General features: G+C 39.5%; 1 protein-coding gene across 3 annotated transcripts in view; it reads left to right on the top strand.

Annotated features, from left to right (window-relative positions):
- The window catches only part of CDADC1 (cytidine and dCMP deaminase domain containing 1), a 73,503-nt gene that overhangs the window by 10,731 nt on the left and 35,429 nt on the right, over window positions 1–27,343 (top strand). For 2 of the 3 annotated variants that reach the window (XR_012780093.1, XM_075532924.1), the window contains exons 3-6: window positions 4,887–5,064; window positions 10,497–11,066; window positions 17,889–17,938; window positions 20,138–20,307. Coding sequence is in view for 2 of the 3 variants with exons in the window: in XM_075532924.1 (XP_075389039.1) it covers window positions 4,887–5,064; window positions 10,497–11,066; window positions 17,889–17,938; window positions 20,138–20,307 (968 nt within the window). In the remaining variant the exon portion in view is untranslated. Of the gene's footprint in view, window positions 1–4,886; window positions 5,065–10,496; window positions 11,067–17,888; window positions 17,939–20,137; window positions 20,308–22,527; window positions 22,917–27,343 lie in introns of those variants that run through there. The other variant, XM_075532925.1, reaches the window with a different exon arrangement.

The following is a 27,343-nucleotide window of genomic DNA, read 5'->3' as shown; positions in this document are numbered from 1 at the left end:
GGGGAAAAGGGAAATATTGGCTAGTGTAAGATAAGGAAAAATAATTTATAAATTGAAAAGGGGGAGGGAGGGAGAGCAGGTAGGGGAGGGAGGGGGAAATGAGCTGATATCAAGGGCTCAAGTAGTAAATGTTTTGAGAATGATGATGGCAGCAAATATATAACTGCTTGACACAATAGATGTATGTATGGATTGTGAGAAGAGTTGTACAAGCCCCCAATAAAATGATTAAAAAAAAAAAAAGAAGAGGGAAAACATGGATCATTAGAAGATAATGAAGATGTGCTCTGAGTACCTGTCGACAGAAAACAGGTGAATTTTTATTATTTAAGGAAAAACATGCTTATAAGATATGCTTCTAAGCTTACAAGGCAAAAGGAATGAGACAAAGTAGTAGGAGAGGAAGTAAAAAACTAGTGCTACCAAGTAATAGAAACTCACTGCCACCCAGTCAATGCAGATTCGCACCACCCACCATTGGTTTCTGAGACTAACTGTTTACAAGAGTCTGTCTCCCACACAACTGTTGGTAGTTTTGAACTGCTGACTATGCGAATTGCAGCCCAACACATAACCACTACACTAGGGCTCTAAAATAAAGAAGCCTTTATTAAATAAAAATGTCAAAATGTGGAGCTACTTTTGCGTGACTTCTAGATGTGTGCACTTTAGAAGGCGGTGTGTCCACCTCTGGAACCTTCCTTGAATTGTGCACTCCGGTGTTGGGTCCAACTCCACGGCTAACAATGAGATTAACTCTCGTGCCACTGATTATTATTATTTGATAAGGTATGATCAGTTCTTTTCTAAAATGACAAACCTTAGAAAGCATGCTGGAAGCATTCTGAAATATATAACAACAAATACTTTTGCATTTGAGGAAGACAAAATTCCCTAACAAATTTTGAGGTAGAGAAGAGGGAAAAAAATAATAAATTCAAGATAAGGCTTATTTAAGACTTCTTTTAAATTAATCATAGATCTTTTATATTCTACATCTATTCATGGGTATATATTTTGTAAGGTAAAGATTTTCTCATTCTTTTTAAATGTCCTTATAGTTCAGGAGGCAGTTGACTCAAGGAACCTGAGTAGCCTGATGGGTTATATATACCTTGGGCTGCTAATTGCAAAGTCAGAAGTTTAAAACTTTCAACCGCTCCAATGGATAAAAATGAGACTGTCTACACTCCTAAATAGTCTCAGAAACCCACAGGGCAGTTCTGCCCTGTCCTGTAGGGTTGCTATGAATTGGAATCAATTCAATGGTGGTGAATTTGGGTTTTAGCTTGTTTGCTTTGTTTTTGAGTCAGTTGACCAGAATTCATTAAACTTTCCCTATTCCATGTAATCACTGAAAATCAAGCTTGACTATTTTAGTCAATATACATCTCGTTTGATTCTTAAAGTGATTTCAAATCTCTTCTCTTGGGGTTAACTATAGAGTAAATTATTTCAGAAGTGTATAATGACAGATACCCAGTTCACAGCTTATGTTTTCATCACATTATGAGAATCAGCCCTGAAACCGAGGATCTTGAGACTTATGCCTACTTTTTGGCTACTTCAAAAAGTAGGCCAAACGATGAAGGCTGTTTTGTGTCTGTGGTAGCTACATAATCTGGTGTCAACTTGTGGAGCCGCGGAGTCTAGCCTAGTGGTTTGTGTCGGAAGCTGGAAAAAGCTCTGGGACCCTGAAGAAACTCCTCTCTAGGACCGAACGTGAATAGCCTGTGCACAGGCTGAAAGGCTTGCTAGGTGACCACCTGGATCTACTTGTTGAGTGGAAGTGGGAGAAATGCAGCAATACAGCGATGGGTTGAGTCTGGCCACTGACACCCCTGGACCTTGTTCATAGGGACTAGAAGAGAACACGAGAGCGGCTTGACCGAAGTTCATGACCTAGTACAAGGGGGGAGGGGTTGTTAAGAATTTGTGTTGGGGCTCATGGTCACAAGGCAAGGCAGCCCATGGGCACCCTGGTGAAGCTAAATGAGGCAGCCCATATTGAGTTGACCAGAACCTAACCAAATGAAGATATTTGAGCCTGTGAACTGGTTTATATTGTTGCTGACTTAATGGATGGCCTGTCCTGACTTGACTTTGCTTATGGATACGGACTCACAAGGTTCCAACTGGGATGAAGATTCTTCACATGCTAGGATTGTCTCCTTAGAGCACTGGGTTGATGTAAGTGGGCAGTATAGAAATTTTGGATACTCAAGATGGGGCAAATAAAGGCATGAAGTGGCAGGGTTACAAACTTTCATAGGTGCTGGAATATCTTCATAGGATTATAGGATTAAGGTGTAGGCATTTATATAAGTATAGAATATTTGTTTTGTTCACTTATAGAATATTATGTTTAAATGAGGATGACACATTGGATTGTATGCTTTTTAGTTTTATCCTATTAGGTACAAATGTGATTCTATTATTGTTTTGTTAAAGATGTATGGCTAAAGAGTTATGTAAAAGTGTCAAGTTGACAAGGGGTGGTAGTTACATAATCTCTGGAGGGTTGGAATCTAGCCTGTCAATCAGGTTGCAGCTTGATGACCTCATTTGGAGACACTAAGGAGATAAATAGCTCACTCGCTGGAGGCAGGACACACACCCACTCCCTGCAAGACATTCCTGGTGACAAGCCACGTGGAGTTATGCTGATGGCAGCTAGCGCCTTGGTGCTCAAGAGCCACGTGGAGACCTTGCCAGCGTTAAGATGCTTCCACTGCCACTGGATCTACAAGACTTCCCGCCCACTGACCTGTGATCTTCCTGTACTTGGTGTCATTGCACATGTTGCGTGAGTCTGCAGAGGAATTTACACCCTGGTAATGGACATATGGGCTAATATTGGACTTGTGGACTTGATCTGGACTGGGCTGCGATGTTTTCTTAATGTACAGTTATTCTTTAATATAAAACTCTCACACACGAGTGCCTCTGGATTTGTTTCTCTAGTCAACGAGACTAACAGTCTTATGTAGAATTGATTTTTGCTGTAGTCTTTTTAAATCTGAGATTAACATAGTAATACATTAAATTGTTTTGTTCTGTTGTACCTAGAGTCGCCATGAATCAGAACAACCAGATTAAAACCTTCTTTAGTACTTATATTGCAGTAGGATTCTTTGAGTTCAAAGTAATAGAAAACTTTGACTCAAAAAGATACCCAAAACAAATGTAGTATATACATGAAGTCGAATATTATTCTGCCATCAAGAAGGATGGAGTCATGAAAACATGACATTCACATGGATGGATCTTGAAAACACGCTGAGTGAACTAAGTCAATTACAAAAATTCATGTAGTGTATGATTTCCCTAAATGAAACACTTAGAGTAGGCAAAAATACAGAGATCACTGTTTAACACATAGATTGGGCATTCATTTTATCACGTGTGTCCAACTAGTGGCATTGTGCATTAGGCACTGGATGCTAACCTCATGGACGGTGGTCAAACCTGCCACTCCTGCTGCAGAAGAAAGATGAGGCTGTCTGCCTCTGTAAAGATACACAGTCTCAGAAACCTCACACAGGGTCACTGTGGGTCAGAATCTACTCATTAGTTTTGATCCACCTGACTTACAATTTCTGTTATAGATAGTATAGAGCCATTGAAGAATTTTCCAGGTATAGGAGAGAAAGAGAAGGAATCTTTGATTGGATGGAAACTGTGGCAATGGATGTTGGTGATGGTTATACAAAATAATTTATATCACTGAATTATATACATGGAAAATGTTGAATTGGGAAATGTTTAATTTATATTTTAAGAGCAATAAAGAGAGACGAGAGATCCATTAAAACTCTTTAAGAAACATTTTATTGAGGGCTCGTACAGCTCTTATAATAATCCATACATCAATTTTGTCGAGCACATTTGTGCATAGGTTGCCATCATTATTTTCTAGACATTTATTTTCTATTGAGCCCTTGGTGTCAGTTCCTCTTTTTTCCCTCCCCTCCACCCTTTGTGGCCCCTTGATAAATCTAAATTATTATTATTTTCATATCTTAAATGTCTTTAATATCCCAGTCTTCAGGGCCTAACTCTAGGGCCGAAATCCAATCTTTTACCTATGGGCTGCTGCTGAGAAAGTTCAAGATTCCTGCTCTGGCTTTGACGCCTCTCTTCCTTTCTGACCTCTGAGGATTTGTCCTCCTCTGGGCTCGACTGCATTTTAAAACATTTTTCTTTGTTATGAATTTCCATGTATTCTTAGTAAGTAGGACTCAACCACATTAGTTCAGACTGCCCTATTGATAAAAATTGGTAGAATTAGTACTTTAGTAAGTAGGACTCAGCCACATTAGTTTAGACTGCCCTATTGTTAAAAATTGGTAGGATTTGTTTTTAGAAAGGACTTGAGAATTACTTTTATCTTAGTTAAAAATTACAATATTTTAACACTTCAGCAAACTTTCCTTTTAGCTCTGCCGTTTTTACCATTTAGGGTCTTTCAGAAAGTCATGTAAATTCTCCGAGCTTCACTTATTTATGTATAAAATCCTTTCACACACGGTGTCCTGAAATTGTCCATGTTACTGTCTAGAAGTTTAACACTAAACACTCCTAGCTGCAGTGATATACAAAACCAGTCAGATTGACGTGGTTCTTTCCCTATACTAGATTAAAATGTAGTCATTGTTCCCTAGCACACTGATGATAATTACACACTTGTTCAGTTAAAAAAGCCTAGGTTCACAAAATGTCTAGTATTCAGGACACATAAAATCTATAATTTTTTGAACCTAATGAGAAATGTACTTTTATTCAAACTGTTCAGATAAACTAAAAAAATTTAGTAAATCAAATGGAAGCCATGATGATCATTAGATGCTGTAACTAATACATTATTATTTTGTATTTTAATGTAGGTGAAGAGAACTGGTCTTGTGGTGGTGAAAAACATGAAAATTGTTGGTCTCCATTGTTCTAGTGAAGATTTGCATGCTGGGCAAATTGCTCTTATTAAACATGGGTCAAGATTGAAAAATTGTGATCTTTATTTTTCCAGAAAACCATGTTCTGCTTGTTTGAAAATGATTGTAAATGGTAAGTGTGCATAAGGCTTTGTTTGGGATTAATAGCATTTATCTAAGAAAAATTAATGAGGACAGATTGCCTAAAAATCACAGTGATTATTCAGAGTTATAAATACATGTCTAAAGATGGTTTGGTATACAAGTGGGCGATAATTCCCCCTGGGGAGTGCGGGAACAGTCCAGTGGTGGGGGGGCGGGACGGCTGCAAAAGCAGATATTTACGTCTTATATTAGATTATGGGCTTTATTACAAAAATTTTATTTGCCAGGGGTCTGCTGAATAATTTTTTCCCCTGAAAATAGGGAGACAGACCAAATAAGTTTGGGAACCTGTACACGGTTCAGAAGAGTCAGAAAACATATGTTCCAGTTTCAGCTTTGTTATTAAAAAAAAATAATAACCTTGTATATACGAGTAGATGAATGCTAGCTGCTGTCACAATCCCCAGCATTGTAGTGCTTTGGTGTCCTAGACACTTAGTTAGTGCTCTGTAATAGTCCACTGGAGCTGTTGCTGAATAGCAGGCAGCTTTTCTCCATGTGGTTGATCCAGGAGCCTTGGCGTCTTCTGTCTCATTGCTCTTGCCATCCATCCTCTAGGCCCTTGACTTCTCTGGCCCTGAGGCAGACCAGGAAAAAAAGCAAACTGAGAAGGTGCACCTGCTTCTTAAAAACCCAGGTCTGAAAGTAGCAAACATCGTCATTCCATTACATTGTGGGAGTTGTTGGCCCTGGCTGAGCAGCTGTCTCCTAAGGACTACTGTCTCTCAGTGAGCTATGTGGGTGTTAACAAATGTGCACACTTTAGAAGGAGAAGCTCACGTTTTTGTCTTTGCCACACCATGTTATTCACTCACCAAACGTTTTTTTTTTCATTTTGTGCATATGATTCTATTTTGTATGTGGGCCCTTGAGCACGTTAAAAGCCTTGGGCCCTGTGGGAGCTTAGAAAAAGACTAGTACTAGGGTTCTTAATTCTTTCCCTCAAGATGTTATTTGGGACAAAAAAAACCCAAAACAAAAAACCAACATTTACATGTCATCAAATATCAAGTAAATGTTCAGACTAGAGCTGCCATACACCCACAGAAAGTACTGTGGTCCCTGCAGTCTGACATTGTTATGAACGGTTGGGGCTCACGCTGGATTTTCATGGGTCAGATCAAGAAGAGGAAGGACACACTTCTGTTCAGGAGGAATAGCGGGGTGGGGGATAGCCACTAAATTGTAAGAAGCAAAGTTCTTGGGGGAACAGTGTTTGAAATGGAAGATTATTGTAGGGAGTAATGGGTTCTCTGGTGGAGAACTGTGAAAAACTGGACTTTTAGAAGTAGAGTTCCTAGACCGGTTACGAGGGAGAGCAGTTTTATTTACATCAGAGTCTTGGAGTAATGACCAGCTTTATGGTGAAGACCGAGTCCCCAAACGACACTTGGAGAACTGCCAGCCAGAGTGTTGAATCCTCTGTGATTTCGGTGAAGAAGGCTTGCTTGATAGTAGCGGCTTTGTCCCGCTTTTCCAGCTCTCACGCCTCCTTCCATTACTGCTGGCATTCCCCTCCTTTTCCTAATGAATCACACTGATTAGGCATTCATTTTGTCACTTGTGTTCAGCTGATTTATAATTCTTATTTATAGAGACTAGGGGGCCATTGAAATTGAACCATGGTCAGCAAGTACTTGAGTAACATTTTACTGTTGATATTGAATTGGGGCAAGGAGAGATTAGAGGCTGGGAGCCTGATTAGTAGAATATTTTGTTAGCGTCTATGAATAGAGTTCAGAAAATATAGAATTCGTTGTTGACTAATCTGTTTTAGAGTCAAGGGACAGTAATACATTAAAAATTGAAAGTTGTATTTTGGGGAGCTATAAATTCAATGGAAAAATAGAGGAATGCAGATAACTTTTACCACAGCTTCCGACGTATACGTTGGGCTGCTCGTGTGAGGTCAGCAGTTTGAAATCACCTGCCGCTCCGCAGGAGAAAGATGCGGCCTTAACCTCTTGGAAACCCACGGGGCCAGTTCTGCTCTGTTTTATGGGGTCGCTCTGAGACAGAATCAGTCCAACGGCAGTGAGTTTTGTGAGAAAGCTGCTGAGAGAGACAATGAAGTGTAGAAAATCAGGAAGGTCTACAATATGAAAATGCTTTCTTGCTGACGAAAGTACCACTGCTACACTCGGTTAGACCCGTGCCATCAAACTTGTGAAATCCACACCTTGACAGCCCCGCCTCGTTTGGTCAGGTCTTGCAAAATTTCTGCCCTTGGCAGAAAATGAAGTCTAGGAAAATGGTAAGACTGCAATCTAATCTTACCGCTCTGCTGGCACTCGTTTTAGTGAAAATATTTGCATCTTCACTGTCTTATACACATTGGCTTTTGCAGGTTTTACTGTATCTTGGGGCTTTGATTTGGTCCCATGATATAGCTAGATTACGTAACAGTTAGTATTATTAATTTACAAAGTAGATCCGTATTTCTGTAGTACAACATTTCTTGAAGTATAGTCCATGGACCCCTGATGGTCTGTGAGGTCAAAACTGTTGCCATAATCATGCTACATTCTCATTCTAGACCCAAAATGATGGGTAAAACCACTGGAATGAATCCAAACCATCCAAGGGGGCTTCAAAAGATTTGTGGGAAAGCCCATTATTTATATATATTTTTTTTAATTAAATACTTTCATTGGGGGCTCTCACATCTCTCTTTTAAATCACAGTCCATCCATCCATCGTGTCAAGCACATTTGTACATTTGTTGCCATCGTCATTCTCAAAACATTTGCCTTCTACTTGAGCCCTTGGTTTCAGTTTATTCCCCCCCTCATGAACCCTTGATAATTTATAGATTGTTATTATTTTGTCATATCTTACACTCTCCGATGTCTCCACTCACTTTTCTGTTGTCCATCCCCCAGGGAGGAGGTTATATGTAGATCCTTGTAATTAGTTCCTCCTTTCCATTCCACCCTCCCAGTCTCATTACTCTGATTCTCGAAGGAATCATCCACCCTGGATTCCCTGTGTTTCCAGTTGCTGTCTGTACCCGTGTACATCCTCTGGTCTAGCCGGATTGGTAAGGTGGAATTGAAGCCCATTATTTTTAAGGTCTTCATTTCCATGCATTGCCTCAACCCCACATACTGTGAATGAAGGCAGCGGCACCAGGTGCACGCTAGTGCTCTGCCGCTCTTCACTGCACGTGTTCTCCATGAGACGCAGAGTCATCACGTCCTGAGCACGCGCCTGTGCTATCCTGAGGGAGGAACTAGAAGGCGCACAGGAAGTTCTTTGGCATCAGACCCAAGTGTGATTGTTTTCTTCATGAACAGCACTGTCAGGATTGTTTGAGCTGTGAGCTGAATTACATACATTTTTCTTAGAACATCATGCGCTGACAGATTATAATTTTTTCAGACTTGGATATTTGACAGGCATTTTCTCCAAAGTAATTGAAGTGAACCTGTCACTTTAAAGACGACACCAACAGTGTTATCAATGATAAAATTTGAGCAGTCACGTGAAAATTAGCATTCTGGAAATCTTGTATCTACCATTGAATTGAGCGCTTCTTACTATTCCATCTCTTCTGATGAACTTGATGGTGGTCTTAATGAATGTGAATTTTAAAAAAATGTTAGTAAGATTAGCAAGCCAGTGTGTCCTGTGCACAATATTGTATAATCACATGGGGCAGAGCCTTTCAGAGTACAAACAGACCAATAGATTTGAATGTCTCGTACAACCAAGTTTAAAGATATGGCTTCAAATTCCAACTTGCAATTAACCTTTAAAATCCAACTATTGTTGAATTTTTGTGTAGTGTTAAAGGATAATGTTCACATTGATCTAAAATGGCTTTTGTTTCACTTTATCATCTTTGTATTTGTGTAGATTGATTGTTGTTTCTACACCTTAATGAAAACAATACTTTGCAACAGTGAAAGCAGAAGCACTTTTGAGATCCTGTCTTCTATTAAGTCAGATAGTAAGGAGATTTATAAAAATATTTAAATGCCTTTCTTCACACTAGTTTTGGAAACTAGAGGTTTTTTTGTTAACAAAAATGTACCTATTTTCATAAAACATGTTATGTTACTGTGCACTAAGTTATTGCTAATAGATATTTTAAACATTTGTTTGAGCTCTCTAGCATGAGACCAAACTCACTCTGGCCCTGTAAAAAAAGCAGCACTGCCCCTGTAGGTTTCTGAGGCTGTAAATCTTTTTAAGAGCAAAAAACCTGCACCTTTCTCCTGCAGAGCACCTGGTGCATATGAACCACTGACCTTGTGGTTAGCCCAATTTATAATCCACTACACCACCTGGACTGTGACTGTCTAGCACAATCATTGCCAATAGATGTATTTCAAATGACAGAAGGGTTTGAGTTCATCCCAGTGGTTGAACCTGAGGGCCTTCGTGGTAGCACTCCCCACTGGTACATGAATGTTTGTCCAAGGATTACTCATTGTCTGTTCTCCTTGGGTCAGGATTACTAGGAGCAACCAAGATGTGGAGCTGAAAGATTTACCATTGCTGCTGGCTAGGAACTGAATTGCAACAGGGGGAAACATACAAACTTTGAAACCTCCACAATTTTTTTTGCTGTGCAAGCCACAGAAAGACTTAGGAGTCGATACAAATAGACATTTACTTAATTTGCTACTTCCTTGAGGGATAATAGTACACTATGGGTCACTTGCTTTTTCCATCTAAGCATAATTACAAAAAAGTTCCCCTGGTTCAAATTATATAATGTACCAGCAAAGGGGTATCCTTGTTGATAAAATATTCATTAATTGGTCAATATTAAGGTGTTAGCCTTTATATAAGACATTTCATTATTCAATAGTAAGTACAAATTTAAATTTTCATGTTTGTACCCAATTTTTTCGCTTTTGTCATTTTTCTGTATCTTTTTCTCTCAAAGCTTTATTATTCTTGTCAGTTCATAAGTGCTTTTAATGAATTAAAAAGTCATCCACATATTAAAGATTGCTACCTTTTATTCTGTCACAGTAATTGAAAACTGTTAGCTTAGTTGTTTCATCTCATTTTGTGAACTAAAAAAAAGAAGAATCTTCCTCCCCTTCTTTGCTACATCACATGATAAAAATGGTCTCAAGTTTTTAAATTCTTTTTGGATGCTTTTGTATAGACAGAAGTTTGAATGCCATAATTTTCACTTGTCACAAAATAGTGTTTTGATATTTTTCCCCAATTACTTGAAAATGTCAAAACCCTCCTTAACCCACAAATTATACAAAACCAACAATGACTGGATTTGGCCCTTGGCTTGCCAATCCACAGATAACTTGCTAATAAACATGTATTACTCTGGGGGACGCTGGATCTGCAATCTGATAGCTTTCTCAGGAAAACCCATAATTTTAGCATGAATCAGACATGTAATTGTATCATTTTGTATTTCAGCTGGAGTTAACCGGATTTCGTATTGGCCCGCTGATCCAGAAATAAGTTTGCTTACGGAGGCTTCTAGTTCTGAAGATGCAAAGTTAGATGCCAAAGCAGCGGAAAGATTGAAGTCCAACAGCCGAGCTCATGTGTGTGTCTTACTTCAACCCTTGGTGTGTTGTATGGTGCAGTTTGTAGAGGAGACCTCTTACAAATGTGACTTTATTCAGAAAATTGCTAAAGCACTGCCGGATGCTAATATTGACTTTTATTCTGAATGTAAACAAGAAAGAATAAAAGAATATGAAATGTTATTTCTGGTTCCAAATGAAGAAATGCATAAACAAATACTGATGACTATAGGTTTGGAGAACCTGTGTGAAAACCCATACTTTAGCAATCTAAGGCAAAACATGAAAGACCTTGTTCTCCTGTTGGCCACAGTAGCTTCCAGTGTGCCCAACTTTAAACACTTCGGATTTTATTGTAGCAGTCCAGGACAGATTAATGAAATTCACAATCAAAGTTTGCCACAAGACATTGCAAGGCACTGCATGGTTCAGGCCAGGTTACTGGCATATCGAACTGGTGAGTTACATGCTTAGTTCATAAATTGGGGCTGATTGGGTCTTAACTTGTCTCCGAAGTGCTCATTTCTTCTACGGTAGAGTCCATTTACTCATAGCTAACTGAAGCTTTGCTGTTGATACACAGACGTTATGAGAGCCTTGAGCAGACAACTCATTCGTAGAGTGGTTTCAGGATTCCTTGTGACCCTGGATTCAGTTCTTCACTTAGAAGTCAGGGCCTGTTACCTTACCTGGGCCCTTCACCTTCCCGCTTCCTGCTGTTTTCACTTCATCGCTTCCTTAGCCTTCCTCTAGGGATGGGCCATGAAGAGACAGGCAAGAGGACCAGAAGCACTCATTTTGGTTAACGCTTCCACGTTTCATAAAAACATTAAAAATCTGTACAATAAAAAACAATTCTTAAAAAAAAAAACTAAGGTAGTGTCAAAGTAAAGCACGAGTCATTGTTGCAGGTTCTTGTTCTGCATGTCTTCAAAGAGTTGAGAAATTAAACAATTTTTACTTAGGTGTATGAAGTATGAATGTGAAAGAGGAAAAGGGAATTTTCTTTATTATGATAGAGTAGGGCATGCTTTTCCAATTATGGAAACCAGTATTTTGACAACTGTTACATCTTTTTCAAAGTAGATTCATGATCCTTTATAAAATGCCACCTTGAAATGAAAAAACTCATGGGAGTCAGAGAGGCAGTAGATTGATTTATCTGGGGAATGGACTAATAGTAGGATTTTAAAATTATATCAAGAAAGGGGACAGAAAGAAAACCTTTTTAAACATCCACACAGATGCTCCCCTGGTCTGCAGGACATTCTAAACAGTGGCCATTCAAACCAAACCAACCTCACTGCCGTCAAGCCAACTCCAATTCATGGCAACACTTGATACATGGTTTCTGAGCCCATGAATTTTAGACCTCATTTTCCTTCCTTAGAGCAGTTGGTGGGTTTGAATTGCTGACCTTGCAATTAACAGCCCAATGCTTATCCCACCATGCCACTAGGGATCGTTAAACAAAGGCTATTGGCCAAGATAGAGTCAGAATGGAGGGTCTAACTGGCAGCCTATCAGAATCACTGCTGCAATGTACTTTAAAAAGCACAAGTGCTCAGACTCTGCCCCAGACCTGCTAACGGAAATCCCCAAGCATGTGTGCTTGGCCTATGCTTTTTTTTTTTAAAAAATGGTGTACAATTCTGACCCTGAGCAGAGTTAATCATCAGTACAGTCCTGATGAAAGAATTTGGCTAATAGGTACAAGTGATATGCTTCCAGACCATTGAATAAAAGTCTGACTTGTAATTATTTTATATTGTTGGCTCTATTTTGCTCTCTTTGACAACACCAACATTACATATTTTTTCTAACTCATTCTGGAAGGACAAAAATATGGGAATACCATATATACTCGAGTATAAGCTGAGCTTTTCAGCACATTTTTAAAGCCGTTTTTGTGGTAAAATTAGGTGCCTCGGGTGATATTCAGGTCGGCATATACTCAAATATGTAGATAGCGTTTATAGCTACAATTGCCTAATTCCCTGCTAATGAGGATCCAGGGAGCTTCCTGAGTGAGAGTAAGATGGAAGAATTTTGTTTTTAATTGGGGGCTCATACAACTCATCACAATCCATGCATACATCAACTGTGTAAAGCACATTTGTACATTCATTGCCCTCATCATTCTCAAAACGTGCTCTCCACTGAAGCCCCTGGCATCAGGTCCTCATTTTCCCCCCTCCCTCCCCACTCCCACTCCATCATGAGCCCTTGATAATTTATAAATTATTATTTTGTCATATCTTGCCCTGTCCGACGTCTCCCTTCACCCACTTTTCTGTTGTCCGTCCCCCAGGGAGGAGGTCACAGGCAGACCCTTGTAATCAGTTCCCCCTTTCCAACCCACCTTCCCTCTGTTCCCAGTATCGCCACTCACACCACTGGTCCTGAAAGTATCATCCGCCCTGTATTCTCTCTGTTTCCAGTTCCTACCTGTACCAGTGTACATCCTCTGGTCTAGCCAGACTTGCAAGGCAGAATTGGGATCATGGTGGGGGTGGAGGTGGGGAGGAACTGCTGTTCTTGAACTTGATCTCAGAACCTATTGCTTATACACAAGCAGCATAGTGCATACAATGCCAGTGTTGAAGGATGCAGTAATGTGCAATATAAGTTTGCAGATAACTTCTTTTCTTTTAAACTAATTATTGTGAATTGGGTGAAACTTCACAGAGCAGATCTTTACAAAGTCTTACATTCAACAATTCATGTACATTCTGATTCAGCTTGCCCTTGGCAGTCCCTACCATCACGTATCCTATCTCCTCCCTGTTTCCTATTTCTGTTCCTTCTTTCCTAACCCCCAGAACTCTGTCCAAGGGACATGCTGCCCTTTCATCATACATGGTGGCTTCTTCTAATGTGGAGATGTACATTTTCCTGTTTTTTAAGGTATTGTATATTACTGTGTAGCTAAGTTTATATTAAAAATGTCTCCACTATTACTATGCAGAGGTTTGTACAGAAAGCTTCTGTATTTGATGGGCAGTTTAAAAGGTTTCTCAAGATTAGCTTTGGCTATATGATTTGTGTGTGTGTGTGTGTGTGTGTGTGTGTGTGTGTGTAACTCAAACCCGAAAGGGGATATAATTTTCTTGTCAATCATTCCATTTCACTGTCAGCTCTTCCAGGGAAGACAGCATGTCTTAATGGTCTTTTCCTGAATAGTAAGCAGCGTGTGTTGAGTGGATAAAAGAAATATTTCTGTAGTCTAAAATAATGATTGAAATCCTATATGCAAATTTTTGGGCCATCGTAAAAAGATTTCAGGATTTTTCAGGTTTTAGAAAAGTCGTATGGTGCATATACTGTAAGTTAACTAACACTCTTGTGGGGCCCATTGCTATACCTGGAGTAAAATATAAGCATAATTAAGGGCTATAAAAAATTCAGGTCAGACTTTGCCACTAAGTAGGATTATACTGGACTCTCAAATGACTGTATAGAATGGATTTCAGATAAGGAATTGCGTATTTATATTCTTCATTGATAATCACCAAAAAATCAAAAACATAAGCCCATTACCACTCAGTTGATTCCAACTCAGCAGTCCTAAACAGTAAATCTTTATGGGAGAAGACAGCCTCATCTTTATCCCTCAGGGCAGGTGGTGGGTTTGAACTCGACCTTGTAGTTAGCAGCCCAATGCTTAACCCATGGTGCCACGAGGGCTCCTATACCCACACAAAAACCCACTGACATTGAGTTAATTCCTTTCAAAGCAACCTTAAACGATAAAAATCATCGAGCATTTATTGTGTCTGGCATAGGTGGTTTATATGTATATCTCATTTAATAACAATAGTCCAACCAGTTAGATAGACCCATGATATAATGTGCTACCAATAATCCAACCTTTTAACGTCATATTGTTTTGTTTACTTCTACAATATTATTTCTCCCTGGTTGAAAGGGGGAAGAAACCATTTTATTTTAAAAGTATACATGATTAAAATGAATCCAGAAATCTTTAACAATAGAGCTCTAAACCTAATTGAAAATGAGTGATGAATAATTGTTTTCTTGATGATGACTAAATAGGATCCACCAAGAGTATCTTTCTCAGATGCACTAGGTCTGCAAAAATTGTGAGCACATTTTTGGTAGGCTCTAGGTGACAGGGAAGTGGTTGACCCTCACATTTTAGCTGTCTGGTTCAACTCTTGACTTTTAATCTCTTTTTTCCCATTAGAGTAGGCGTTTTCCTAAGTCGAGGATAATGTCTTCCACCTAGACCACAGTGTTGCCAAAAGTGGACCGGAGTAGCCGTGAAAGTTAACAATTTTAAATTATAACCCAGTGTTATTATGTTTCAGTGTACTTAGGCATCACATTGGCGCCCTGATGTAGCGGTTACAAGTTGAGCTGCTAACTACAAAGTCAGCAGTTCAAAACCACCAAATACCCCGAGGGAGGAAAAACAGGCTTTCTACTCCAACCCTTAAAGAGTTACAGGCTCAGAAACTCACAGGGCCCCTAGGAGTCGGGATTGACTCGGTGTCAATGAGTTTTGTGTTTTAAACATCACACCGGGCCTGATTAGAAATGAGATTTTCCAAGTTCTGCCTCGTCATCAGTCTGCTCTCTTGACAAGTCCCCCAAAATTTCTGGTGTAAGTCGTCAGGGGACCCTGCTTACTTTCTGGAATTATAGAATACATATTTCACCCTGACTCAGTCATCGAGAGTCCCAAGAAGTTGGCTCTGTGATTGGAAAGTGACTCTTCCTTCAAAGTTGTATGTGAATGACCAGAAGACCGTGATGGAGTTCTGTAAAAATGACAAGGGCTTTGAAAAGTCCCCTCCTCTACTGCTCTTCCTGGTCTCTTGGTGTTCCTAGGCAGTGACGCTACATGCTTATGGAAAATCACCTTTTCCTCCTGAATCAAGAGATCTTCTAAAGCAATAAAACTATATTCCGTACGAAACAGTGTTGATGGTAAGAAAAGTTGACTCTTCCTATGAAGTATTTCTCTCCTGGTGTTTCAATTTTTTTCCTTTAAATTTATACTTGTATAAATGACAACTTTACGTAGTGTAAAAGTTTTGGCTGTACAGGGAAATAGACCTCTTATGCCTTCCACACTTTATGCCTTCCACACTTGCTTTAGATGCTAAGTTCTGAAAGTCTAGGGAAGGATAAAACTTTGTTTACACCCAAATCTCTAATGACAGTCACCACTCTATAGAAAAAAAACACACCAAACCACCCTCAAGCCTGCTGGGCAAAAGAGAAGGCTGTCCATTCCCCTAAAGATTTGCATCCTTGGACCCCTAATATAGGATCCCTATGAGTTGGAATCAGCTTGATGGAAGTGGCTACTTAGTCTGTGTCTCCACCTCCTGCTCCCTTCCTTCATTGCAGAATAAATAATAGAAGTACTTGTTTTCTTGTCTTCCCCCTTTATCAAATAGGATGGGCCTTTTCCTCTTTCCCCTACACCTGTATATTCAGCCTATCCCAGCACTCGGTACAAATTAGGCAAATTAATTTTTCTGTGCCGGCTTTCTCATCTAGAAATGGAAATTTTACCTGAACGGGGAAAATGAGATAATGGATATGAATACTTTGGATTATATGAATACTTTTGATTATAATTTTTTAAGTGTGAGTTTACTTGAACTGAAGACAAAGAATTTTATTAGAGTGTTATAGTTAAAAATATATGTAGGAGACATTTCCATATTAAAAAGATATCTAGAAGATATTTCCATTTTAAATACAGATTGGCAAAAACTTTGGGGGAGTTGTACTGGAAAAGTAAGTGTTTAAATATTAGAAGGGTGAACTTTTTAGGATATTGTATTATAAAGCCAGTTTCTTTTTTTTTACATTTTATTAGGGGCTCATACAACTCATCACAATCCATACATATACATACATCAATTGTATAAAGCACATCTGCACATTCTTTGCCCTAATCATTTTCTTTTTTTACATTTTATTAGGGGCTCATACAACGCATCACAATCCACACATATACATGCATCAATTGTATAAAGCACATCCGTACATTCTTTGTCCTAATCACTCTCAAAGCATTTGCTCTCCACTTAAGCCCTCTGCATCAGGTCCTCTTTTTTTTTTTCCCCTCCCTCCTCCAGTTTCATATAATTGGTAGCAGCATGAAAGTGCTCTGTGGTAGGTTCACAGATACTGATTTTCTCAGCAAATATACCCATTTAACTACATATGCATCTTACTATGAAGATTTTGATAAATCATATGACTTTCATAATTAGTGAGTATTGGCCTTAGATATTTGAAACTCTTGGGTTGGAAGGAGGAAAAGTGCATCCTTGCTGTGTTGTTTCTGTTTGGGGTTTAAAATTTTCTGTTCCACATGATATTTTTAAGAAGTATGAAACTTTTGGTTCTATAGGGAAGTTACAGTCCTGTGCTTATAGCTTCTTTTTTTTTTTTTTTTTTTGCTTATAGCTTCTAACAGTGATTTAGAAATGAGCCCAATGTCACTAAGTTATCATTCATTTTCCCCTGAAGTAAACTGAAGGCCAAGGAAGGAACAAAATCTTGTTTAAACTTAATTTCTTTTATATATCTTCTAGGAATATAGACTTAAAAGCCTATTGAGATTTGTTAATTTCGAAGTTTGAATTTTTACCCCTAAGAAGATCATTTCAATAAAATGTAGTTTTTGTAAGTGGGAGGGGAAAAAAAAGACCTACTCCTGACTCATAGCAACCCTATACAGGGTTTCCAAGGCCACAAATCTTTATGACCACAGACAGCCTCAGCTCCTTCCCGAGGAGCCGTGACCGTGGTGTTTGTAGTCCATCTCATAGCAGACATCTGCTTTTGATGACTAGACTATACAAACGCTGTTACAAGTCTGATTTAGGGAGTGGTTCTTCCCATAAATCCATGCGTTCAGAAACTACTTTTAAACTGACGGTCATATCTGTTGAGGACTACTCACAACGAACCTGATTTGCTTGTAGAAAAGAAAAGTACATTTCATTCTGCGGACAGCTTTGCAGGGACCGGACTCAGGTGCTGCCATCCCAGTGACCTTCACCTACAGGTCATTTGTGGCAGGACCTGTAGCAGCTTCACCTACTTACCTGGTAACTAGCTCTCAAAAGCAGGTATTTTAATACATTTCTATAATTAGAGAAGATGTCAGGAGTTACTGCTACATTTGTGAAGTCTGTTTCAGTAAAAGTAGTTATTTTGGGGGGAAATAGTTACGAAGCTCACAGATGTTACTTTTTATTGCATTAAATGCCATTAATGTGTCTTTCAGAGGATCATAAAACAGGAGTTGGAGCAGTCATTTGGGCAGAAGGGAAATCTGTAAGTATAAAAATACTTTGGACAAACATTTAACTCGGATTTTATTTATACATACTTAAATCTCAAGCACATGGATTCATTTTTCATTAGTATTTTTGTATTGTACATTTATTAAATTCTATAAACATTTGCTCACTGTCCCCACAACTTTCTAGGTAGGTTCCTTAATTTAAGTAATACTTATTTATTTATAAGTCACATTTATTAAACACTTCTAAAGAGAAGACAGGAGCCCCTAGGTCAGGCATCCTGAAACTACGGTCCATGGGCCACATGCGGCCCGCTGAGGACATTTATCTGTCCTGCCGGGTGTTTTTGCCCTGTTTGTTTTTTTACTTCAAAATAAGATATGTGCAGTGTGCATAGGAATTTGTTCATAGTTTTTTTGAAACTATAGTCCGGCCCTCTGACGGGTCTGAGGGACAGTGAACTGGCCCCCTGTTTAAAAAGCTCGAGGACCCCTGCCCCAGGTAGTGCAAATGATTAAGCACTCAAATACTAGCTAACAGGTTGGCCATTTGAAATCAGCCCCAGGTGCCTTCAAAGACAGGCCTGGTGATGTGCTTAAAAGTCACAGCTTGGAGATGCTAAGACAAAGTTCCACTTTTCACACAAGGAGTTGCCTCAAGCCAGGATTAACTTGACAGCAACTAACAGCAGCAACAAAGGGTGGGCCTTTGGTCACACTGGGCACTGGGGCTTTGAAAAGCGCCTTTTCTATTTTTCATGGCCTCAGTCACAGTCCATGAAGACAGAGAAGTCAAAGAGAAGACTGGTCCATAAGTGTGATTATAACATGGCATTGTGAGAGCATAGAGGAACAATCTTTACTGTGCTTGGAGCAATTAGGAAAATAGACTTTATTTTTTAACAGATTTTTGGCATATAATTCATGTGCCCTGCAATTTAATGGTTTAAATATATCCAGAAGAGTTGTTTAACAATAACTACAATTTTAGAACATTTTTTCATTCTTTTTTTAAAAAACATTGTATTAGGGGCTCATACAACTCTTATCACAATCCATACATATACATACATCAATTGTATAAAGCACATTCTTTGCCCTAATCATTTTCAAAGCATTTGCTCTCCATTTAAGCCCTTTGCATCAGGTCCTCATTTTTTCCCCTCCCTCCCCGCTCTCCCCTCCCTCATGAGCCCTTGATAATTTATAAATTATTATTTTGTCATATCTTGCCATGTCCGACATCTACCTTCACCCCCTTTTCTGTTGTCCGTCCACTTTTTTCATTCTTGTACCCATTATTATTAGCTCCCAATTTCCCCACACCCCAAACCTCCCTGCCATAGAAGACTAGTTACTATTTCTAGGGATTACCTGTCTGGAATTTTATATAAAGAAAATCATTCCCCAAAAAACCAACAATGACAATAAAATAAAACACAGAAAAAGATCCAAAAGAAATAAGAAGATAATAGAAACTGGAGCTAGTTTTAAAAGGGGAAAACATGATAATACATTAAGGTTTAACGAAACTATATCTACAGTAATCCACTATCCAAAACACTCTCCTGAGGGCAAGCCTAGTCACACCCCTAGACAATGCTCTTGGGAGTCCACTAGAGGACTAATGTCAATGGGGGTGCTGCAAATAGATTGTGAGTTTTCACTGTCTTCCATAGCCTTCTTCAAATAAAGTGCTCAGAAGTTAAAGTCTTATACAATTCCCTTCTCTGCTCTTGGATTTTATTCAGGAAGTAGGCATTCAGTAAAAAAAAAAAAAAGAAATTCCAATTTTTATAGTTCCTGGCTTTGTTAGCCAGTAGCACAACACAAAACATAAAAATGAGCTAATCAGTGATTATTTATTGAGTGCTATATGTTTGATACTCTTAATAGGTGTACTTGAGAGGATATATAATATACAACTCTCTAGGATCTTACAATATCCTTGGAGAGAGATATCTGACTCAGTGAAACAATTTGTGATTTCAATAAGATAATATTAATCGCTAAAATCAAGTACCGCCTTGATTGTAGAGATTAGCCCAGGTAGCTCTGGCAAACCTATGCTACATTGGGAAGATTTCATTTTGTATTTCTTGTTGACTCTCTTACAGAACATTTAGTGAACATTCTCGATGCAAAGTGTGATGAGAAGCTTTTAAAAATACGTTGCAAAGTGTCTTTTCAGCGTTGGAAACTCAGTTTTGTTGGTTTACTCACTTTTGTAGAGAAATTGCGATGGAACAGGAGCATTGTACTTCATAGGATGTGGTTATAACGCTTTTCCTGTTGGATCCGAGTATGCAGACTTTCCTCACATGGATGACAAACAGAAAGACAGAGAAATAAGGAAATTCAGATACATTATACATGCTGAACAGAATGCCTTGACTTTTAGGTATGATATTCTTTTACATGTATTTTTCTAAAATAACATTTTATTGTGGTTTGGGTGAAAGTTTATACAGAAAGTTTCCGCTTGAGCGATTTTCTTACAAATTGATCTATGATATCAGTTACATTATTTTTTACTTTGTCAACATTCTCATTGTGTTCTGTTTGTTCCATGTCCAGTACTCTAGTTTCCCTTACCTTTTATCATCTCATCATCTTTGCTTTTTTTTTAAAAAAAAGTTAACCTATTGGACTTAAGATAGATTCTTTTAAAAAGAGCATGAGTCTAACAGGCCAGATGCTTTATTTTAATGCATCCTACTTTTCTGTTAAAAGGTTCTTTCAGAGCATAAGGTAGTTTTGGTTCAAGATATGAAGAATATCTCAGGGCAGTACTCTTAGACAGTCCTCTGATCACAGTAGTCCAGTTTACTAGGCCCTTTTTTTAAATTGAGTTTTGCTTTGCATTTTTCAAGTTCTAACCAGGAACATCAAATATAGGCCCGGTTTGACCTATCCTCCGTAGCCAAGAACCATCCCCCTGCTTCTGGTCTCCCGGTAGGTTGTTAGGTAGTTTATCAGTCATGAGACTTGGTTCTTCTCTGTCATTTTGGTTACTCTCTAGCTCTTTTGCATGCAGTTTTCTCTAAAATCCAGTTAGAGTTACTTGAAATTTGTTTTCGCTTAGTTGCATCTTATTTTTCAAATTCCAAGAAACATCTTTTTCAGAAGTGTTATGTGGTATTGAGTCTACAAGATCGAGTAGAACTGCCCCCAAAGGATTTGCTAGGCTACAGTCGCTGTAGGAACAGCTGACCAGGTTTCTTCTCCCCGAGCGCAATGATGGATTCAAACAGGTGGTCTTCCCGTTAGCAACCCCGTGCTTAACCACTACAACACCGGGCCGGCTCTCCTGTCAGAAGTCTGTCTGGACCGGAGGCCACTGTGATAGATTCCTTAACCCTTCTCATTTATTCACAAGTGTTTTTCCTTCCTTCTCTCTTCCATCTAAAACGGATCGTCGAAGTTTATCCTTAGGTTCTTGCTTGAGCTTTCACACTTCTTAATGTTTTAAGATCTTTGTTTTCTAAATCTGGAGCCTATTTATTTATGAATCTTTAGCTTTTATTCCAGATCAGATTGCTTCAGCTAATCTTGTAGGGCTTGTGAAAGTTGGACACTGAATAAGTAAGACTGCCGAGGAATCGATGCATTTGAGTTCTGGTGCTGGAGGAGGATGTTGAAAGTACCACGGGCTGCTCAAAGAACAAGCACAGCCAGAAGGCTCCTTAGAGGCAAGGATGGCAAGATTTTATCTCATGATCTTTGGCTACGTTACCAGGCGAGACCGATCTTGGAAAAGGACATCATGCTAGGTAGAAGGGCAGCAAGAAAAGAGGCAGCTGGTTTGGCGCAGTGGCTGTAACAGAGGACTCAAACATAACAATTGTGAGGAAGGCATAGGACCAGGCAGTGTACCTAGAGTGCTGCGAATCAGAACTGACTCACTGGCACCCAGCAGCAAGATTGGGTTACGTGTTGGGTGGCTAACTGGAAGGCTAGCAGTTCAAACCCACCAGCTGCCCTGTTGGAGAAAAGTTAGGCTATCTGCTCACTTAAAGATTCACCGCCTCTGTCCTGCTTGCACCATGACAAAAATTTCCTCCCTCGCCTTTTAAATAGTCATGGTGGTCTTTTATTTCTGACACATTATTAGTGTTTTTATTTCTGCATTATTATTTTGTTTTTCATTGTTTCTGTTTGGGTTTCAATTTGTGAAGGAGTAGCTCCCTAGCAATAAGCACTGTTGCAGGGTTTATAGGTGAGGTCGGGAGGGCTGGGGGGGGCGGGGCGGGGAGAAAACAGTGTATGAGGGAAGGGGTGGAAGCACTGGAATCGATGGTGACTGTTCAACTCATTTTTAAAGCGATTTAACCATGGGGGGGTGTGTAAAAATAATCTACATTGAGTGTGGTGATGATTGTACAACCCTCATCGATATGGCTGAACTATTGACTTGTGTGATCAAAAAGATTCACAGCCTTAGAAACCCCAGGTAGATGGGTCACGTTTGATAAGCAAAGTTTAAACTGACCTAACTCTAACCTGCCGTTGAGTCAATTCTGACTAATAGGGATGCTGTGGGACAGAGTAGAATTGCCCCCTGTGGTTTCTGAGACGATGAAGCTTTATAGGAGTACAAAGTTACATCTTTCTTCCGCAGATCAGCTGGTGGTTCTAAATTGCTGACCTTGTGGATAAAAGCCCATGATGTAACCCACCACATCACCAGTGCGCCTCCTATCAGTGGTTTAAAGCAGGAAACTATATCATGTGCTTGGGAATCTGAATAATGAGCGTGGAGTCATGGGAAAGGAAGGTCGAAAGGACAGGCTGGGACTGGACAGTATTCATAGAGGACTCTGCGTTTAAACTGTGCAGAAATTGAGTGGCAGAGCTGTGCACTCATCCTTCAGTATCCACAGGGATTGGTCTCAGGAGCCCCGTGGATACCGGAATCCTCAAATGTTCAAGTCTCTAAAATAAAATGCCATCCTATTCCCTCCCCCCCTTTTTTTTCTTCATATTTTCTTATAATGTATGTCATCCTCCTTACTTTAAATCAGCTCTGGATTACATATAATATATAATGCAAATGCTATGTGAAGTTTACTTTATGCCTCCTCTTAGCCTTTGAGGGGTTGCTTTGACCACCCAATTGTTTTTTTAGGAACCACTTTGCACAGAAGTAAGGGGTGCACACCACAAGTAGCCAGCAGGCGGCCCGAGGTGAACAACACTCAGACAATGGCTGCAGAGAGACGGGGCTCTGTGCAATGGCGGGAGGCTGTGCCTGCACATGGCTTCATTCTTGTGGACTTTCTGGAATCCCGCCCCATCGCCCCAGAATCGGCAGCCTTGGAGGGCCAGCTGTACGTTAGAGACTCTTCACAGATTGTCTTGACGAGATGCTTAGAAATCTGTGGCTCTAGTTCCAGGGAACAGTAAGGAGGGGCTGAGCTAAAGAGACACATCTGGAAGGCTGAGGCTGAAGACCGCTGACTGAGAGCAGGGAAAAGCCTAGAACGCAGAGCGACAGTCCTGAGAGTGTTCCTTCGTTCTAACTCTCCCAGCATGCCACGTTTCACAGAAGCGCCCCTATTCTCACGTGTTCCTTCTTACAGATTTACTTACTTCATATTGCGCGGAGTTCAGATACGTCAAATCCAAACCGTCGTAAGTAAACTCTGAGTTAGGGAAGTGGGTAAGGGATCGCGAAACAGAACTCAATATATCCATTTAGTAAACATTTATTCATTATTCACTCAGTGCTAGATGGAGGCTAGGGTCTTGACTACCACAGTGAGTTAATGCCTGATAATGCATATGGCTAGGTTTTAAAGAAAATGTTAGTTTTAAGCTTCATTCTGGCATTAGAAAGAAGCTCTATTTACTTACCATTATTTTCCCTTTTTACCTCTATCTTTCTCTTTTTATTCCTTCCATTTTAAAAATTGTTCTGCTGTCGTATGTGAGATGCAAAGGGTCTTCAAAAAGTCCCTGGAAAATGCCTTATCTTTAAATTTTTTCCACCAACTCTTTAAAGCCCCCATGTAATTTTAACATCCTATATTCACTTATATTTACCAAAATCAATGTACACGTATATTTGTCTTTAAATAAAATAAAACACGTTCCAACTCAACATTTACCTGTACAGTTCAGTAGCATTGATTATGCTCGTCATGTGCATCTATCACTACTATTTGTTACCAAATTATTCCATAACCATTAAGGGAAATTCCGTGGCCCCTAAGCAATGACTCCCTTTCCCCCCTCTCACCGTTGCTGACCACTGCTACTATTTGATCTTTCTGTATTTGCTGTGGAAGAGGGTCCTGTGATCTCTCTCCTTTTGTGACTGGCATCGCTGTCCGGCTCATCCGTGCTGTGGCATGCATCAGGCCGCATTTCTGCAGCCGTGTAATGTTCCATCGCGCGTGTGTGCCCTGCTGTAACTCCTCCACGTCGTTTCTGTCTTTGGCTATTATGACTAGTGCTACGATGAACCCCCAAATGCATTATTTCTGTATTGTTATACAAGTTGAGTAATGCTTCTATGATGAAATTGAAGAAGGTAAATAAAGGCTGGAGTTTATTATAACCGGTGTGTCAGAACAAACTCCTGCAGGGATCTAGCTAAACTATCTGTCTTCAAGAAATGTGGCAGAACACAGAGAACTGACTCAGACCAGTTGGGTTAAATATAACTACTAGGTTCTTTTTTTTTTTTTTAAATAAAACTTAAGCTTTAAGAGAGCATTCAGTAAATACTGGTTAAACAAAGAGGTAGATTAGTGTAAATGACCTCTAGCAAACCTTGCTACAATAAAAGAGTCTTATGCCAAACTCTGTCATAGAAACCTTTTATTAGATAAAATGTTATCAGTAAGTCGGCGTAAAAGTTCATATAACATGGAATCTCAATGAGGTCTCTCTTGGCATTCTGTGTGGCTTTCAGCAAGGTTGTGTTCCCTGCATATCACACTGCACTGGCACCTTCATTGTATGTCACAGTCTCTTTTTCCCCTAAAGTCAAAAAATGCTGTTGCTGAGAATATACATAGCAGAACTTTTACCAATTCAACAGTTTTCGCATGAATAATTTAGTGAAATTGATTACATGCTTCAATTTGTACAATATTCTCACCCTCCTTTCTGAATTGGTTCTCCATCATTAACATAAATTCACAGGCCTCAAATTTCCTGTCTAATCTTGTGCGTTGCTACTGGCAATATGACCCCATGTAGATCTTCAAGGGAGATAATGCTCCAGGCAGACTTATATTTTTACTAGTTGAACTAACATATTGTTCAGTTATAACAGCAGAAAATATATATATTTTAAATTTTAGGATTAGGATTATCTCAAGGCAACAGTTTCAGAGGTTCATCCACCACCCACATTTAGAAAGTCTAGAGTCAATGAGGATTTGAGATTCTATTCTGTGTTCTCTTTTTCACGAGGATTTTTCCAGCTAGCTTCCTAACCGTGTAGTTTTTCTGCTCTCATAGCAACGGAGGCAGTTAATCGTAGAGGGAACTAGTCACATATTCCATATTCCTCCTATTCCCGATTCTGCTTTCTCTGTTGCTCCAGATGAATAGAGACCAGTTGTTATCCCTGTGATTGCCTCTAGCACGCTCTTAAGACCTAAGCACACCCTGGGAGAGAGAACAGAAACGCTGAACATGTTATTGGCCAGCTGACTGGAATGTCCCATGAAACCGTGACCCTAAACCAGGCGTCCTCAAACTACGGCCCGCGGGCCACATGCGGCCCGCTGAGGACATTTATCCAGCCCGCTGGGTGTTTTTGCCCCGTTTATTTTTTCACTTCAAAATAAGATACATGCGGTGTGCATAGGAATTTGTTCATAGTTTGTTTTCTTTAAACTAAAGTCCAGCCCTCCGATGGGTCTGAAGGACAGTGAACTGGCCCCCTGTTTAAAAAGTTTGAGGACCCCTGCCCTAAACCTTCAAACCAAGGAACCAAATCTCATGAGGTGGTGGTTGTATAGTAAACAGCCTCAGAAAATACTCCTTGTTGTTGTTGTTGCTGTCATTTGCAAATTTATCTATCACACAACTTCACCAACTCACCTTTTTACAGGGGTATAGCTTTTGACCTCAATTACAATAGTCAGCTGTGCCTTAATCTGTGTGATTTTTGAATCACTGGTAAGCTCTCTCCCCACTCTTTCCTGCCTCTGGTTTTATATATATATATATATTCTTGCCTTTTTTGTATACTTGAGGTCATATAATATTAATTCTTTTGTGATTGTTTTATTTCACTCAGCATAATGTCTTCATTTCTCCTTCTGTCTGAGTAGTATTCCATTATATGTGTGTATCCATAGAGTGCTGCTCCTAGAAACCTTGGTGGTGTACAAACATCTTTGATAATCTCTGCTTTCAATTTTTTTTAAGTATAAACCTAAAAATGGAATTGCTGGGTCATGTGCTAGTTTTTTCTCTTTTTTAAAGAAACTATCATGATGTCTTCTACAATAGTTGTACTGTACCAGCAATAGATAGGGCTTTCAATATCCCCACATCCTCAACATGTTGTTTTCTATTTTTTATCATAAACACACACACGCAACTAAACTCACTGCCACTGAGTAGATTACGATTCATAGTGACCCTCTAAGTCTAGGACAGGGTAGGAACGACCTCTGGATTTCTGAGACTGACTCTTCATTGTAGAAAGCCTCTGATTGGCTGTTATCAGCTCAGTGGGTAGCCCAGTACGCCACCAGAGAACACTCTCCTAGCCGGTAGTAAAATGTGGTAACTTCTGTGTTTCTTAGCTGCATATCTACGATGGCTAATAACAGCATATTTTTATTTGTTTGGTGACAGAACTCTGGTGAAATGGCTATTCAAATCCTTTGCCCATAATATGTTTGGAAATATTTTTCTTTTGTTGTTAAATTGCCACTAGGGAACTTTAAAAGTTTATTGAAAAATGGAATGAAAAGATAATGTTCTTTTCGCCACAACCTTGCTTGTTGAAAGTGAGGAGGACTTGAAGCCCTTGCTGATGAAGATCAAGGAGTGCAGCCTTCAGTGTGGATTATGACTCAATGTAAAGAAAACCAAAATCCTCCCAACGGGACTTTAAGATAAATGGAGAAAAGAGTGAAGTTGTTAAGAATTTCGTCTTGCTTGGATGTTCATGGAAGATCAAAGGGTACGTTGCCTTGGGTAACTCTGCTGTCCTAGACCTCTCTGAAGTGCTGCACAGCTAGTGCTTCAAGTTCTCCTTGCCTTCAGTAAGCAAAGCTGTTACCTGTATATGACAGCTTGTTCATAGGTCTTCCTCCAATCCTCATGCTGCATTCTTCTTTATGTAATCTCGATTTGCTCATCGTTTGCCCAGCAGGCAGATTGAGTAAGTATGGTGAGAGAATACAGCCCTGACCCACACCTTTCTTGATTTTAATTTTTTCCTTTCTTGCTTTGAGAGCATG

The sequence above is a fragment of the Tenrec ecaudatus genome, chromosome 15 (genome assembly GCF_050624435.1).
Source record: "Tenrec ecaudatus isolate mTenEca1 chromosome 15, mTenEca1.hap1, whole genome shotgun sequence".
NCBI lineage: Eukaryota > Metazoa > Chordata > Mammalia > Afrosoricida > Tenrecidae > Tenrec > Tenrec ecaudatus.
Note: the sequence above shows the minus strand (reverse complement) of the source record. Positions and strands in the feature narration are given on the sequence as shown.